This window comes from Balaenoptera acutorostrata, chromosome 13 (assembly GCF_949987535.1).
Source record: "Balaenoptera acutorostrata chromosome 13, mBalAcu1.1, whole genome shotgun sequence".
In the NCBI taxonomy this organism is placed as follows: domain Eukaryota; kingdom Metazoa; phylum Chordata; class Mammalia; order Artiodactyla; family Balaenopteridae; genus Balaenoptera; species Balaenoptera acutorostrata.
Window position 1 is genome coordinate 16,420,563 of NC_080076.1, and position 18,176 is coordinate 16,438,738.

Here is an 18,176-nt window from a genome sequence, read left to right on the forward strand (position 1 = left end):
AGAAGCTTTAAAATCCGTTAATGTGTGAATGTCATGATAAAAATGGAACTGGGGAGTGTTGTGAACCGCCAGGCCATGTTCTCTGAGAATGGAAGGGAATCTCTGGAACCCATTATCTCTCTTTGTTGTGGAGCTGACTAAATCTGGCTCCGGGGACTACTTCTCTCAGGCTGGCAATGGAATTTTGAAGAAACAGTGCTACTTGCTAGGCTTAAATATACTGAAAGAGGGGCTCAAAATGAGGTAATAGAAAAACTGTCAAATGCTACAGAAAATCTGGTGACTTTAGGTGTTTGAATCCCAGTTCCATCTACTATGTGACCTTGGACAAGTCAGCTGACCTAACTCTGTTTCCTTAGCTATTGAGAAGGATCATTTTCAGCCTATTTCAAGTCAGCTGACCTAACTCTGTTTCCTTAGCTATTGAGAAGGATCATTTTCAGCTTATGAAACTATTCTGAGGAGAATATCAGTAACATCAGCAAAATACCTAGTCATGGTAAGGGCTGAAGAGATGGGAATTATTATGTGATGAAGGCCAGCCTCTATGTTCAACCTAGCCCATCCGACTGGGTAACAATAAAGCAAGTCTGAGCTTCTGGGCTTCCCTGGTGGCGCAGTGGTTGAGAATCTGCCTGCCAATGCAGGGGACACGGGTTCGAGCCCTGGTCTGGGAAGATCCCACATGCCGCGGAGCAACTAGGCCCGTGAGCCACAACTACTGAGCCTGCGTGTCTGGAGCCTGTGCTCCGCAACAAGAGAGGCTGCGACAGTGAGAGGCCCGCGCACCGCGATGGAGAGTGGCCCCCACTTGCCGCAACTAGAGAAAGCCCTCGCACAGAAATGAAGACCCAACACAGCCAAAAATAAATAAATAAATTAATTAATTAATTAATTAATTAATTAATTTTTAAAAAAAGAAAACTTAAAAAAAAAAAAGTCTGAGCTTGTAGTAAGTGGCATCTATAAAGGCTCTAAGTCACTACAAGGAATCAGTAAGTGGCTTTCAGAGAGCAAAGCTAAAAATTCAGCCTGCTTTCATCAATAAGCACACAAGTTCACTGTCAACCTGTTTGTTAATCTCAGTATTAATCACTGTCCTCTCATTTGGAATTGAAATAAGAAAACTACCTGCCTTTTGGACAATATGTTTAAGCTTTTATTGTGAATGGTAACAAGGACTGGAATCTAATAGACGAATAACCTAGATGTAAAGAACATTAATCAGAACACTCTTTATGGACAATTATTGACAGCAAACAAGTTCAAACCAGAAGATGCTGCTTGAAAATCATGACTTTAGTCAAAGTTGAAAGATACAAGAATAGTTAAGTATTTTGCATAAAGGAAACTTGATGACCCAGTAGAACTTATGCCCATAGAACGCAGTCTCTTGAGGATTTTGTTTTGCTTCTTTGAGGGAGGCCACCATTGTCAGTATCAGTTCAGCTGGGGGTTCCTTCCTTCACGCTGAGAACCTGGAGTAGAGAGTCCACCAACTTAAAAAATATTAGAAAGAGTTAAGCGAACGTAGTTAGTGATGCCAAAGTCTAATGCTAAAAGTAAATCCATCCCAACAAAGCATCAGTATCACTTGGGAGACTGGTAGAAAGGTAGATTCCTAGGTCTACCCCAGACCTACAGAACTGGAAACTCTGGGGATGGGACCCAGCCATCTGTGCTCTCACAAGTCTTCCAGGTGACTCTGAGCACGTTAACGCTTGAGAACAACAGCTGCCCCCCCCGAGAGAAATTAACTTCCTCCTTTTGGGGAGCCACTATATTTTCGGGTCTTTTTGTTATATTAGCTTAACTTGTGTCCTGATATGACTACATATGTATATATATATTTTTTTTTTTTTTAAGGAAAACTTTATTTTTTTAAATTCCTTTTATTGAAGCATAGTTGATTTACAATGTTGTGTTAATTTCTGCTGTATAGCAAAGTGATTCAGTTATACAGGTACATACCTTCTTTTTCATATTCTTTTCCTCTATAGTTTATCACAGGATATTGAATATAGTTCCCTGTGCTGTACAGTAGGACCTATTCTATGGATAATAGTTTGCATCTGCTAATCCCAAACTCCCAGTCCATCCCTCCCCCACCCCCTCCGCATCTTGGCAACCACAAGTCTGTTCTCTATGTCTGTGAGTCTGTTTCTGTTTCGTAAGTTCATTTACGCAGGTATAGTTTGACCAAAGTTGGAAATTAAATGTATTATCCCCAGGAATTTGTTACTAAAGTAGCAGCTGGGTAGGGAGACTGCTAAGGAATGTGGGATCTTAATTGTTACTTTGCTTCTTTGGCAATGCCTCATTCCACAAATCAAAGCTAGTTTATGAATTACACAATTCAACATTATAAACCCATGACTGTAAATGGTAGTCGTGTGGGCAACTTGGGAAGAGGAGCTAATTTGGGTTTCTGCCAGTTCTAAATTTATTGTGGTTGGCTTGTTGTGGCTTCTGTTCAAATTAACTAAGACTGAAGGAAGAATGAGTAGCTCTACTTTTAAAACACTTCTTTGTTCCCATATAGCACCCTTTACCCTCTGAGATGAGAAAACACTTTTCATCCAGAGAGCTTATTACACTTTGCAAGATTCTCTGGCAATTCAGGTTCCCCAACGTCCAGACCAGCCATTTGTTTCTAATAAAGGAATTACTGAGATTCTCAGACCAGTTATTATCTGCTCTGTGGCTCAATTGTTTTGACCAGGTGATAATGAAGCCAGGGCCTGGGGTTCAATTCCCACACAGACCAATTAGCTTCATTTTTCTCCAGGAGACCAGGCTGCACTATTAAGGGTCGCCAGGCTGCCTGAAGATGCTGCCATACATCTCACAATATGAGCCATTGGTCACAAAAGGGGCCAGCTGAGGATACAGGACAAGATGCATGGAAGTCCCCTACGTTGGCTCAAAATATTGAATCTGTGAGTTTGACTCAAGAGAATGGAAGTAAAGTGACAAGGAAAAGACAAATTCTGTAACCTAGGAAGATCAAGGACTTGGAGGCAGGAGAGGGGTCCATGGTTAGGGGTGGGCAGGAGCTGTTTTATTTTTTTTTTTTTTTGATAGCAGGTTTTTAATCAATTTTATTTTATTTATTTTTTTAACATCTTTATTGGAATATAATGTTTTACAATGGTGTGTTCGTTTCTGCTTTATAACAAAGTGAATCAGCTATACATATACATATATCCCCATATCTCCTCCCTCTTGTGTCTCCCTCCCACCCTTCCTATCCCACCCCTCGAGGTGGTCACAAAGCACGGAGCTGATCTCACTGTGCTATGCAGCTGCTTCCCACTAGCTATCTATTTTACGTTTGGTAGTGTATATATGTCCATGCCACTCTCTCACTTCGTCCCAGCTTACCCTTCCCCCTCCCCGTGTCCTCAAGTCCATCCTCTACGTCTGTGTCTTTATCCCTGTCCTGCCCCTAGGTTCTTCAGAACCGTTTTTTGTTTAGATTCCATATATATGTGTTGGCATACGGTATTTGTTTTTCTCTTTCTGACTTACTTCACTCTGTATGACAGACTGTAGGTCTATCCACCTCACTATAAATAACTCCATTTCGTTTCTTTTTATGGCTGAGTAATATTCCATTGTATATATGTGCCACATCTTCTTTATCCATTCATCTGTCGATGGACACTTAGGTTGCTTCCATGTCCTGGCTATTGTAAATAGAGCTGCAATGAACATTTTGGTACATGACTCTTTTTGAATTATGGTTTGCTCAGGGTATATGCCCAGTAGTGGCATTACTGGGTCGTATGGTAGCTCTATTTTTAGTTTTTTAAGGAACCTCCATACTGTTCTCCATAGTGGCTGTATCAATTTACATGCCCACCAGCAGTGCCAGAGGGTGCCCTTTCCTCCACACCCTCTCCAGCATTTATTGTGTGTAGATTTGTTGATGCTGGCCGTTGTGGCTGGGAGGCGCTGTTTCTGAGGTGGGAGGCAGCGGAGTGAAGCTGGCCCCCGCCTTCATAGAAACGGGGTAATCAGAAGCTTTTTAGTTACTCTTGACCGTATGTTGCTTTCCCTATATTTGGAGCGTCCGTTGGAGCATTTCACATATTAATAAATAAAACCTTTCTATTCTCTGTGCTGATCTGATGGGACGGTGGGATCTCTCCCTTAAAAGTGAGAGCAAATTTGTACATTTACTTCCTTTCCGTTAACACCCCCTGCAATGCATTCCCCAGTTCCCTTTCCTCATGCTCACCAAATAAGAGAAAAAATTCTAGGCTTCAAAAAACAATGAACTGGGGCTTCCTTGATGGCACAGTGGTTAAGAATCCACCTGCCAATGCAGGGGACAAGGGTTCGAGCCCTGGTCCGGGAAGATCCCACATGCCATAGAGCAACTAAGCCCGTGCGCCACAACTACTGAGCCTGCGCTCTAGAGCCTGCAAGCCACAACTACTGAGCCCGCGCACCACAACTACTGAAGCCTGCGTGCCTAGAACCCAGGCTCCGCAACAAGAGAAGCCACGACAATGAGAAGCCCACGCACCGCAACGAAGAGTAGCCCCCGCTCGCCGCAACTGGAGAAAGCCCGTGCTCAGCAACGAAGACTCAACACAGCCAAAAATAAGAACAAATAAATAAATTAATTTAAAAAAAAAACAAAACAAAAAACAATGAACTGGGTCCCAATTACAAAAGGAACCCAAAGGCCAACCTCATCCTTCATTAAACCTCAGGACAATCCACAGCCGCATCCAGGATTATGGATTAGGACCTGGAGCTGAGCTAAACACTGTTTCATGTTAGAGAAACCACAGGGTAAAAGTTCGATGCATCAACTTTTGTGAGAAGGGTAAAGTTAAAAGATTTAGGTTCACCTTGAAAATTGTTGGCCGTAATTGTTGCTAAAAACTTCCTGTTTGCCGTGACATAGCAGTCTAGATTCAGTGTGCATTTACATGAATCTTTTCTGAATCAAGTAAATATCTTTGTCATCAAAATGTAGGAAGATGCTCAGTTTCTAACCGGCTCTGGGAGATTTGGCCACAGGACTTGATGTTTTATTACTAAAATGCGAGAGGGGAGTATATGGGGATAGTTTTTAAGTTTAAGAAAAGTCCGCAGCCTCTGAAAATCCCTGCCGCTAGTTCTGATAATGCTCAGCTAAATTATTAAACTTCTTTCTAACACTGAGAGATATAAGGATTTCTAACAGAATGATTCTCTTGGTTCTTCCTCCTTGTGAATAAGATAATTGTAGGATGTTTTCAGTTTTCATATCAACATACTTTCATCGAGGTGGAATTTCCAAAGCAAGAGAAGTGATAAACTGTTTTGGTTTCTGCAAAGCCTAAACTAAGTGTTCGATTTGTTTTTCATATTGCTGGGAAATACATCCAAAAGAATGGTACCAATGTGTGCCCATAGCTAGTTATTCAATCTGAGGTGGAATTAAATGAGATGGGCTTTCTGAGCTTGTAAAAAGAGGAACAAAGCATAAAGAGATATAATAGAAAAGCAAGGCCTGATTAGAAAAAGATGACTTTTCCAGCTCACACTGTATACTGATAAATATTGTCCCCTTAAAGCAGTCACTTTCTGTGACTCCCCACCCACTCCATCCTATAGAACTGCTGCTCGGAGACCTTTTTGGAGCTATTCTTTTGCAATTGCCTTCGAAGTTTACAGAATGTCCTTCTGAAGATGGCAGAAAATTTTTGACCCTTGAGGAAGGAGTTGCATTTTTCAAAACATTCCAAAGTTATGCAGAGCTAAGTTTGGGGGAATAAAGCAATTCAAAGTGGGTATTGTTTGGGTCAAAATGAAGCACTATAGATTAATAACATGATAGGGCGTGGGAGGCTGTTTTATGAATGAGCTATGAGGGTAAGTCCATTTCAGTGTTTGTCAAGTTATTTTAGAGGGTTTTGTGGTGGTGATCATTATTACTCTTCAGACCAAGGAGAAGGCACTACTGTTGGACGTTCACCCACAGGAAGTCCAGCAAAGCACTTGGCCAAGAATAGGCCAGGCCAGCCGGGGCCCAAGAAGTCAATCACAAATTCCAAGAGCCTTTAGAACCACGTGATCTATTCACAGACAAGGGTGTGGACAAGAGAATCAGTCATTCAGGGCTCTGTACAAAGTTGATACTTATTTCTGTATTGCTTGATTTAATCCTGATTTTCTTTCTGAATAAAGGCTACCAGAGACTTTCTCTCTAGGTGCTTAATGCAACAAAGGAACTTTTTTGGCTCTGCATTTAGCACAGAGAATCCACAGTAGACCGAAGAGCGGTGACACATAAAGCCTCCCTCTGGAGAAACCATCCGAGGCTTGGCCACGCCAGCCCTGAGCCTCTGTTAAGGGGTCATCAATCAGATTTAACCACCATGAAAGAGGGATGGCGTGAACTCCCCAAGGTCTGTGAGCGAAACACAATATTATTTATTGCCAGAAACATCGAGAGGGAGAGCTGCTACTGCATCCTGCATCCTTCATATTTAAGATCAATGAGGACTATTCCCAGAAGATGCCTCACATGGCAGTGGACTGTCCAAGGCAGACAGCACGGGCTTTTCCCTTGAAAAGCTACACGACTGGTCTCAGTTTCCTCACCTCTAAAATGGAGAGAATAATAGAATCTTCCTGAATCTTTCTCCTAAGACTGCTGTGAGCATTACCCGAAGAAATGGTTGAAGGTAAGGTGTTTCACCCAGTACTTGGATTATAAAAAATACTCACTAAAACTAGCAGTTGTTATTATTAGGAGTATTGTAATGATTATTTTTGCCTTTTTTCATAAATTTCATGGAAACTTCTTAAAAGTTAATGAGAATCACATCATTTTCAGTTGCCTTGCTTTCTTCCTATAAATTTTATTCTCTCTTTTATCTCATTTACTGTCTTTGTAGCTAAACAATGCCAATTTGGTATAATTCTTTCCCCCTATCCTCTATAAAATCATATACTGAACAGATCAGTTGACCTGAGATATTTTCACCAAGTTTTGAAATATTAGGATGAGACCCAAACTAGGTAATCTGGGAACAAATATGAAGGAGTACTATCTTGCATCAAGAGTAGCAAACAAGAATGCTCTCTTCCAAAAGCATCTGTGAATAGGCCCTTCCACTAGTGTTCATCAAAAATAAACATATCTATAGATCCACAGGGATCAACTCAAATAATCTATGGCCTCACTATCAAAATATTTTGGAAGGGTCTGGTAGGCTAAAAAATCCTATCAATGCACAATTGCTAACAAAACTCCTAAATTGGAGTTTGATGTGTTAGGAGGAAAAATCATTTATGATATGCTGAAAAGAAAAGCTAGCATGAGGATTGGCCACTCATTTTCTGAGTGTGTACTGATGCCAGCCCGATGTAGTTGCTGTGAAATCTTACCTCTGAACAGTTTTATTCTTCCCTGCTCAAATCTCCCCTCCTTCCAACTCTCCCCAAACACCTCCTACCCCCCTGACCCCTCCTCACCCCACCCCCACTTCCCCAGTATGTTCATTGTACCTTTGAGTCTTGATCCCACGTCTTTAAAGTTGTTGCTGTCCTCTGAATCCCAAGTAGACTGGAGAATGCCCAGGGGCTCACGTTGAGGTGGCTGATGGCTACTGGTCCCCTTTGCTTCTAGGAGGCTTAACAAATTCCTTGTAGCTTCCTCCCAGCGAATGTACTCCCTCAGCTGCTCCGTCAGGCTCCCTCCCTCATAAACATATGGGGACTCTCCTGTGCTCTTTTTTCCCATTAAGTGTCCTGTTCAAAAACAGAAACAATATATAGCCAATATTTTATAATAACTGTAAATGGAGTATAACCTTTAAAAATTATGAATCACTATGTTGTACACCTGTAACATATAATTTTGTATGTCAATTATACTTCAATTTAAAAAGAAATTCAATGCCACATTCATAAAGAAATAAAATAAGCATATACTCTGGTTCAAAAGCACCCCAACAAAAACAGGATGCCACAAATTTAACCCAGGGGAATGAATGAACAAGAAATTTAAAAGGGCACCAATTGTGTTTGTGCTGCTTTCTCCTAAATGCGGGATAAATAGCATTTTATTGATATTACTAGGAGTTAGTTCATAAACGACTGACAAATTTTGATCCCTGCTCAAAACGCCTAATGAATGGACAGAATTCAGAACTGCAGCTCAGAAGCCCTGGGTCTGGTCCCAGCCCCTCTGCAAACTAGCCAGGTGACCTCTCTCAAGTCATTTAGCATCCCGAACCTTCAATTTTATCAGCAATAAAATGAACATGTTGGACCAGATGACGTCGAAAGAACCCTCCATATCTAAAATTCTATCACCATTTCTGTGTGCACCGAATTCTATTCCCAGCTGAATGATGGCGTTCGAATATCTACCCCAGTCAATCTTGAATTGCTCCTGAAAAGAAAAGTCTCCGTGCTTTTCTTTGTGTGATTAAAAAGGTGTTGCTCGGACTTTCCTGGTAGAGCAGTGGTTAAGAATCCGCCTGCCAATGCAGGGAACACAGGTTCGAGCCCTGGTCCAGGAAGATCCCACATGCCGCGGAGCAACTAAGCCTGTGCACCACAACTGCTCTAGAGCCCGCGAGCCACAACTACTGAGCCCACATGCCACAATACTGAAGCCTGAGCGCCTAGAGCCTGTGCTCCGCAGCAAGAGAAGCCACCGCAATGAGAAGCCTGCGCATCACAACGAAGAGTAGCCCCCACTCGCAGCAGCTAGAGAAAGCCCGCACGCAGCAACGAAGACCCAAAGCAGCCAAAAATAAATAAATAAATAAAAATTTTAAAAATAAAAATAAATAAATTAATTAAAAGATGTTGCTTTCCTCTTATCTGTAATACAAATGTAGCAAAGGAATTTTTCATTTAAACTTTCTTAGAATTTTAGCTGAGACTGAACCTAGAAATTGCACCTAGAAATTACAGTTTGTAATGAAACACAGGTTGAAGACCAGTGTTGGCCAACACTTTTCAGCCATATAAATGCAGAATTTTCTCTTGGAGGTCTAAAATGGTCACCAAAGTTTATCATTAGCTCCAGAGATGAGCATTTGCCATATAAACAAATAAAAGTTGCTGTGCAGGAGGCCAAACCACTAAAAACATAGAAATTCATGTATGCAAATGGGGATAGCCTTAGGGTCAGAAGGGCATGGAATTTAAGGGCTGTATTCTTTACATTTTAGCCCATTGCTTGAATATACTCACATTATCTTATTTACTTTCTTCAGTTGATTTTCTCCATTTCTCTGTAATTGGGTTTTATAGCACTTTCAAATTTCTAACACTAATAAAACTATGGTGCTTTTGATTTAAAACTCACAAGGAGAGCGCTCTCTGTGGTCCCAGTGTTGACTGGCATTAGAATATGTAAGGCAAGCGTCATGAAAATAGTATGTGGCAGACCTCAGTCACTGCAAATGGAAGGAGGCCCCTTCCCAGCTGCTCTGTCCACCAAGAGAGAAGCCCTCACGGTAACTTTATTGCTTGTGTGTGTATTTACAGTTCACAGGATGTTTAAATGCATATTATTTCATTTGATCCACACTGTAATAAATTTGATGAAAACGAGACTTGCCAAAAGTCACATACATGCAAGTAAAGATGCTGGGATTAAAATCAACTCACAGTCCGGACCCTACGATGTTATACTGCTTTGAAGTGTCTTTGAACTTCCTAAGGATATAAGGCAGTTAGAAATGATTCTGGGGTCTGGAAATAAGGATAAGGTCTGCCAAAGGCTTTCTAATGTTATCAAAAGGAATGGAGATCATATATCACTATGCCATGACTCAGTTATGCGGCTCAGAAAAATTAATTCTGTGTGTATTAGGAAGCCTGAAAATGAGGTCTTCCTGCATTGCAGTGTGATCTTTGCCAAGTCACTTAGGACCTGACACGTCACACAATTTTAAGACTCTATTAAGGACACCGTCCCAACTGAAGCATTGGAATCTTGAAACACTGGCTCCTCACTTATCTGCTTGGTGAACTTGGTGCCCAGATATCCACTAAATAACTTTGCATTTAGCCATCGCAATGATTATGTTCCACAACTTCCCAGGAAGTAGCAAATCATTTGGCTTTATATATATGGAGGAAATTGAATCATGATAATGGGAAAGTGGGATTAGAATCTGATGCTCCCAGTAATGACCTCAGTTGCTCTTGTCCTCGGTCATTGCCTATCATCTGGTTAGGATGCTGGAAATGAGAAAGGCGTTATTGGCAATGAAGCAGAGGGATGATGGAGATGTTTTTACAAATAACTTCATTTTTGTCATGCTTGAAGAATTCTGTGACTTTTCTACAATGGAAGGCTAAAATGGGCCTCCATTCTGTGGGTGATTTAACATAGATCTTTGGGACCTTGTACTGAATTTCAGTATTTGCATATTTGGTGGATGGGTGTTCAGACTCCCTCCCCTAGACCACAGATGTTTTTCTTTTTTCTAAGGAAAGTGCGCCATCTATAACATCCCAGGGAAGCACACGTTCCCTGGGTCCTAATGCACTTCTTAGCTAGCTACCGTCAACCAAATAATCGTCTCCATGGCAACGTGGACGATATGCCCACTTCCATCTCTTCTCCCATCATCATTTGTTATGTATCCATATAATAATAATGGAGATCAAAAGATAGGCACTTAGGGGCTTCCCTGGTGGCGCAGTGGTTGGGAGTCTGCCTGCCAATGCAGGGGACACGGGTTCAAGCCCTGGTCTGGGAAGATCCCACATGCCGTGGAGAAACTGGGTCCGTGAGCCACAACTACTGAGCCTGCGCGTCTGGAGCCTGTGCCCCGCAACAAGAGAGGCCGCAATAATGAGAGGCCCGCACACCGCGATGAAGAGTGGCCCCGCTTGCCGCAACTGGAGAGGGCCCTCGCACAGAAACGAAGACCCAACACAGTCAAAAATAAATAAATAAATAAATAAACCCATAAAAGATAGGCACTTAAAAAAAGAAAACCTTGCCAGGGGTGGGGGGGAAGCTTTTTTCCTTTTTAATCACTTAAAAATACCACTAAAATGGCAGGTTTGCAACAGAAAAGAATTTTCTTGAGCTCCATACTTGAAGATTATCCTAACTTCAGAAAATATCCATTAAGACAGAAAATGTTCAGCATTAAGAGCTAGTTTTTCTGGAGTGATACTTCAGCTGTATTTCACAGTAGCTCGGGTAGCACAATCATGTACAGCCATTCTGCAGCTGAACACTGGTGCTCAGCATTCAACCCTCCACGGCACGCTCCACATCAGAGTTAGAACCACGGCCAGAAACATTTCATGGGTGCACAGGGGATAGTTACCAGTGTTAGTGTTGACCTATATTTTCATCGCACACAAAACATTTCCATGAACATCGAGACAGATAAGAATTGGTTACGTTTTCAGTCTGTTAACTTGTTTTTCCATGGAACTTGTTTTTCCATGGCCACATCACGTTTCTCTCAGCTGGAAGAAGCAATTCACTTAACAAACCTGCAAATTTCTGCTTACAGCTTCTTCAGGGACAGCAATATGTAGCTTTCGTTTGCATTAATTAAAACTAACCTCCATGTCTTCAGTGATTGAGGAGGACAGGCATTTACTTAGAGCAGAAAGCTTAATTTAAAATCTAACATGGCATTCATGCTTGTGAATGCTCACATTCCAACAGAGGGCATGTCCACCCAAAGCAAACTTTTGCTCAACTGCAACGTCATTTTCAATCTAAATGCGATTTTCTATGTCACCTCCCTCTTTTCCTTGTTCTTCATCAACTCTGCACAGTTAGTCAAGGGAGAAAAAGGAAAAAGAGTGTGTTCAAGAACAAATAAGGGAATAAGACAATTTGGGGGTGTCACTGGACAGTACGCTTTGGGGCTGGGAATGCCCAAGTACCACCATGAAGGGTGATTAAGTGGCCGACCTGGGGACTGAGGTTCTCTGCAACCACAGTAATCAGGGTTGGCTTGCATCAGAAATACCATGGTTACAGCTTCCCAGCTAACTCTCTTGGCCTGCGTTTAGCCTGCAAGGGTTACCTTAACAATAAGTCTTTTTAGTACAAAAACATGGATGAGCAAAAAGAGGCTGGAAGTCTGGAAGTTTCATTCTACCTTCCCAGCCCACCGGCTGCTGGCCGCACTGGACAATGACCGCTTGATCTAAACTCCCAGGAGCCCTTTTTAAGTATCGATTCTAGGTTTGGCTTCTTTAACATCTTCTAAGTATCCTTCTCTCTGGAAGTGCAAGGGTTTTCACCCATCCCAACCCTTCCTCTCTATACCAGGCTCCTGGGTTCCGGGTGTCCCTCAAAGATGACAAATACTTTCATCCTTGGGGTTGCCAAGACTTGGCAAATGATTCTTTCAGTAATAATGAAAACTAGTCTATTGCAACCCAGAGCGCTCCATTTCTCCGAGGGAAACCTACACAACGCACAGGAGCTGAGGACGTGCAGTTCTAGCTTCACCCCATCTTCTAAATTCATCCTAGTCTTCACGCCGAGAGTCTGCAAATCCTCTGGAAGTTGAATTAGCAAGTATCTTTCCAACACACCCTCCCCTACTTCTAAGTAGATGACTAAAGAAATCGTGACACACACACACACACACACACACACACACACACACCCCGCCTTAAAATTCTCTAGGGACCGACCAGCTTCCCGGGAAATGCTAGGGTTGTCGTAGATGGCTGTGTGGGGAGCTATCTGAGGAAGTCGAACGCTTGGCACCATTTGCCAGAGGCTCTGCTCGGCGCGGCCCAGAGCCCCGGGGTGATGCTGGAGCAGCGAGAAGCAGCGGGGCCGCTACCTGCCTCCCAGCTGCGGGGAAGCAGCGGGTGCGCGCTCCGCGGACCGCGACCCGGTCCAAGCCGCTGCGGTTCCGGGGGCCGGGACGAGCGAACCTCCAAGCCCGTGCCTGGAAAGCAGGACTTGTAGGCAGGGGAAAGAGGGAAGGAGCTAGGGGAGAGGGTGAGGTCTCGGGTCACGAGAGGCGGAGAAAAGCGAGGACTTAGGGCACAGAGACCCGGGATCAGCGTGGAGACCAGATGTGATTCCCGGAGCACCGAGCCTGCCGGATGGAAGGAGGGAGGGTTGGGCAAAAGGGCAAGGAAAAGAAAATCGCTGCAAGGCAAAGAAGGACTGAGGAAATTCAGGCGAGCCCCAAATAGAGGTGGGATTCAGGCGCTGCTTGCCGAACAGATTTGAAACCTAGGGTGGGCGCTGCGCCCCGCGTCCCACACCTGTGGCTTTGCCGGGGATAAAGGCGCAGCCGCCAGGCTGGACCAGAGCCCCGAGAGGCGCTCGGGGACCCAGCTTCCCAAAGTTGCTCAGGGAGAGAACCATGCCAGACAGGGTTGTGATTAGACGGATAAAAGGAGCTGCTGGGAGATGCGGAGCGGGGGTGATCTCCGCGTACGGTTGGGATTTTGGAGAGCTGCGTGCTGGCTCTGGTGTCCTGGGGTGGGGGGGAGGGAAGAGAGCGGGAAAGGACCGAGGGACCAGCCGGAGGCTGCCGAGGGACCGACGGCTTCCCGGGATACTGAAGGGCAGGGTGGAGTTTTGGGAGAACGGGGTTGGCGCCTGAGCAGAAAGGTCGGAGCAAACCCAGCCCCCAACGCAGAGCCGCAGAAAAGCTGAGAGATGGGGAGACTGGCCCCCTCGGCTGGCTGGTCCCGCCAGCACTAGAGCGCGCCGGACACTCACCCACCGCCCAGTGGTTGCCGCGCGGGTACATCTTGGCCAGCACGGTCCCTGCGCCCGCCGACACCGGGGCGGCCGGCCCCCGGGGCGCCTGGCAGAGGACCAGAGCCAGCAGGACGAGCGCGAAGTCGCGGCCGCGCATGGTCCCGGCGGGAAGCCCTCGGAGCGCCGCGGCGAGGCTGGGCGGAGAGCGCGCTTTCACGGCAGAGGCGAGACGGAGGACCAGGACCTCAGAGGAGCGCCGCCGCCGCCGCCGCCGCCGCCGCCGCCGCGCGCCACTGCTGCAGCCTCCACGACGCCCCGACTTTATATGCAAGCCCGGGCGGGGGGGTGGGGGGGCTCCTCCGCCGCCGACCCCAGCGCTCTGACGTCTCCCTAGAGCGAGCCTGAGCGCTGGGACAACGGTCTCCGAAAATCATGCATCTTCCTGCCGAGTGCTGAAAAGGCTGAGCGTACCTTGTCCCCTCTCTCTCTTCCTCGGAGTCCCGTCCGCCTTCCCCACCCTGGGTTAGTTCTTCCTATCCTCGACGCCTTCGCTCCAGCACAATTTAGGGGACTCCTCCCTCCGCAGCCTCACCGGGGCGCCTCCCGCCTTAGCTGCCTTCGGATCCTGCAAGGGGGAGCAGTGACCCCGCGGCCTGACCCCAGGGGCGAGGGGCGCAGCTGGGGTGGGGGAGATAGAGAGGGATGTGCGCCAAGGATGGATGCTTTTAGGCTGGGCTTTGCTGGAGGGGACCGGAGCCCGGATTGCAAAGGACCTCTGATTCTCAGACTTTCCCCCTTTGTGGACCATCTCCCTCCTCGCGGTCCCTGCCCATGAACCTCCCGACCTTTGCCTGCCTCCCACAGGGCGCCGCCGCTTCACCGCCGCCAGTAAGACCCTCACCCCACCTGGGGTTTCGGAGGCGTCCCTGCCCATTTGTAGGGTGCGACGGAGGCTGGAGCGGGAAAGACATGTAACGTGATCGGAGTTAACAATACTAACAATAGTTTTACTATACTCCTGGGTCCTTGCACCAGCATATGGCATCCACATAATAGATGAAGCGTTTGTGGCAATTTCCCTAGGCTGCCTATACCAGAAAGCTCAAACTGTCCCTAAACTGCCATTTACACACTTCTCTAGAGCTGCCCAGCCTTCCCCAGCTCCTTCTGTTCTCAGAGATGAGGAATGGTCACCGGCCCAACCCCCGAGGTTCTCAATGCCATGGATACAAAGGGGGTGGGCACCATAGCAATGCAACAGTGAATAGAAGCTGGTAGGACGCTGTTGCCCACGATTCGGCTGTCAGAGCTGGGGGTGTGCTGGCGTGCTCCTGCGTGCCTATTCCTCACCGAGTGCTGGTGAACGGTCTCGCTGGTTCCTGCTGGAGTTCCATGTCAGTACTGAGCGCTGATACCAATTAGGTTGAAATCATACATCTTTCGGGATATCTGGTGATTCAATACATCTGTGCCGTTCTTAGAGGATATGTGCATATTGCATGACTGAGTCTTCTCGGGCTTGGAAGAGTATTTCCATGCATGTGTCTGGCTAGAAGGTTAAATGCTAATTTCAAGATCACTATTATTAGCCAAGCAATAGAGTAATACTATCCTGAGGGAATACCCCGGGTGAAAATCAAGGGGGAAAAAAAGCCTACAATTGGCTTGGACTCCATCCTTCTGGGTTCCCAGGCTCTGCTCATTAGTAGGCAAATGTTCCACAGTCAGGTGATCATCCGTAGGCTTACCACTTCCCACTTGGCCGTGAGCTTGCAGGAACACAGGGACTTGGTCTTGTTTCCCTGTGTGTCTGCAAAGAGCCTGGCTCACAGTGGTGTTCAACAATGATTTGATGAATGAACAACTAACCTAAGAAGTGCTTGGGTCTAAATGGCTTTTGCAACCTTGGGCCTTTGGAGGGGCATTAAACCTTTAGCTCTCCAGACTAAGTTATAGAAAAATGTCCTTTCCCCTTAGTTTAATCAAGATTATTTTAGAATCTTTTAATGAAGTTTTTCCCACTATGAAACCAAGGGAAAACTACTGTAAATACAATGAAGTGTGGGAACAGCTCTACAGAAAGTGCAACTCTCCTGCAAATTCAGGCAACACACTCGGGTCTATTGCAGACCAGGAGCTACCCAGTTTCCTCCATTCACTTCAGCTCTTGCTCTAAGCACCCTAGTCTACAGGTTTTCTGCACCCGGTCTCGGGCTTAGACTTGTCATTTGCTTTGGCATCCCACAAGGGCAGAGAGTGTGTCAGTCTTGCTCAGGGCTGAATCCACAGCGTCTGACCCAGTCCAAGGTACAGAACAGGGACTCAAGAGATGTGAATGGCTGCATTGTCCTCCGGGTATAGCAGCCTGAGTCCAGTCCTCTAACCAGAAAAGACAATGGATTGTTACAAGTTAGAGAAAGAAACCATTGCAGGTTTCATTCAGCCAGTACTGAATGAGCCCCAGTAGATCCTGACTGGGTATCTTTTCATATCGCTTTTAAAATCTTAACCACAGCCCTGCCAGATAGGGATGACTTGTTCCTCTTTTTTGTTATAGTCTAGCGCTCTGTTCCACGTAGATATTCAGGAACCCAGGTTCCTTCCATCTTGTGCCTCTACCCCTCCCTAGTGCTCTGCTCCTCAAAGGGATGCTCTGTAAGGAGATAAGGAGCTTGTGGCAGCATGTAAATCAATGCATTGCTTCCTTCATCGAGAATATCTTGCTTTGTCAGCTGAACACTGTGTTTAATGATTTGTGTTTAGTGCTGTTGATTTGCATTCTGGCATAAACTCTTTATCTTGTTGTGGATGGGTTACAAACGGTTCAAGGATGAGCAGCTGATGCATGGACCACACTTAATTAGCAGTGTCCTAAGTGCACTGTCCCTGCCTGCATGGCCTAGATAGCAGCTGGCACGACAGGGCAAATGGGGAGGCACGCCACTCTCTTAAGGTACCAGCCCAAATGTACCACTCATCTTTTCTGCTCATATTTTATTGGTAAAAACTCAGCCACAGGGTCACAGGGAGCTGCAAGAGAGGCTGGGAGCTGTAGCCCTGATAATCAGTCAGGTGCCTGGCTCTGATTGCACCACTGCGGAAGAAGGAATAAGTGGAGTTTGATGGACGGCTGATAAACTGCCAGAACCAGCCTAGTATGCCTCAGGCACGTGGAGATCTTACAAATTCTACTTAATAAAGTAAAACCTCCCCTCATGGGGAGGAAAGACTGGGTCTCCAGCCCATCTCCTCTGCCCCAGAGTTCTACGTCCCTTAGAGAATCTCTTGCTAACTACCATACCAGCACCCCTTAGGCTCAGTGGGGCATTGCACCCTCTTATCACTGTGGCACAAATTAGGGTCCCCCTTCGTTGGATTCCCCATTTGAGAACGTTAAGTCTAGTCTTTCTATAATAAATGGATCTTAACCCTTTAGCTATTTCCACGAAAGATCTGTGTAGCCAGCAGCCATGATATTTCAGTGGCATTTTTTGCACCTATGTGGGGTGGGCTGGGGTCCTGGCCTCCTGTCTTCCACCTCTGCTGGAAACTGCCTCCATCTCTCAGTTTCCCAACTCCTGGTTTCCAAGAGAGAAACACCATAGACCCAGCTCATTATTGTGACCCAGCTATACATGCTCTAGATTGCCCAACAGCTTAAAGATGAGTGAGTCCACAGTGTCCAATCCACTCTTCTAGAGGCTAGGACACATGGTGGCGGATATGGCAGCGTCCACTCCACAGGGCTCTGGGCAAAACAGTGTTCCCTGAAAAGAAGGTGTGGGTAGGGCGGGTACCCTGATGTCTCATACATAATGGCCCTGCTCCCCAGGTCCTCAGGCACATGCTGTCTTGTGCCTGATATTTCATGACGTCTGTTCTTTCTTTTTAGCTCAGTGACTCCCAGACATCAGTAAGGGCAATTTTTTTTTTAACATCTTTATTGGAGTATAATTGCTTTACAATTGTGTGTTCGTTTCTGCTGTATAACAAAGTGAATCAGCTATACATATACATATATCCCCATATCTCCTCCCTCTTGCGTCTCCCTCCCACCCTCCCTATCCCACCCCTCTAGGTGATCACAAAGCACTGAGCTGATCTCCCTGTGCTATTCGGCTGCTTCCCACTAGCTATCTATTTTACATTTGGTAGTGTATATATGTCCAAGTAAGGGCATTTTTTAAATTATTCTCTTCCATGGAGTTTAGGTTTTGATGGACTTTTTACTGTGAAACAAGCCATATTGCTTAGATTTCTCATTTTTACTCATCAAAGACATAGGAACTGTCTGTCCATCAGAATTTCTAATCAGGTTGAAGTCACCAGTATTACCTAGAGAGTAGATGTCATTCCAGCTTAAATCAGTGAAACACTGCATCTTAATTAATTTTTTCAGCTTCATCAGGGGTAAATGTATGGTGTTTTTTTGTTTTTGTTTTTGTTTTTGCCACACCACGCGACTTATGGGATTTTAGTTCCCCGACCA

At 45.5% G+C, this 18,176-nt stretch overlaps 1 protein-coding gene across 3 annotated transcripts; it reads right to left on the reverse strand.

The window, feature by feature from the left end:
• Positions 1–1,440: 1,440 nt before the first annotated feature.
• Positions 1,441–13,844, reverse strand: GRP (gastrin releasing peptide). Of its 3 annotated transcripts, none has more exons than XM_057527208.1 (3): positions 13,706–13,844; positions 7,516–7,758; positions 1,441–1,478 (listed from the first exon to the last, which is right to left on the reverse strand). In XM_057527208.1, exons 1-3 carry the CDS (start codon positions 13,842–13,844, stop codon positions 1,441–1,443), a joined length of 420 nt encoding a protein of 139 aa, XP_057383191.1. The 3 variants fall into 3 exon arrangements, with proteins under 3 accessions (XP_057383191.1, XP_057383190.1, XP_057383192.1); XM_057527207.1 differs by having other exon boundaries at positions 1,441–1,499; XM_057527209.1 differs by having other exon boundaries at positions 1,446–1,499; positions 7,535–7,758.
• Positions 13,845–18,176: the final 4,332 nt, after the last annotated feature.

Bases quoted from the DNA above. Each gene is read 5' to 3' on its own strand.
- GRP (XM_057527207.1), bottom strand. From the start codon at position 13,844: ATGCGCGGCCGCGACTTCGCGCTCGTCCTGCTGGCTCTGGTCCTCTGC. The intron at 7,759-13,705 runs GTGAGTGTCCGG...GTTTTTGAACAG, and splicing joins CGGCAACCACTGGGCGGTGG to GACACTTAATGGGAAAAAAG. The intron at 1,500-7,515 runs GTACAATGAACA...ATATTTTTTAAG, and splicing joins CGTGGGATCAAGACTCAAAG to TTGGTGGACTCTCTACTCCA.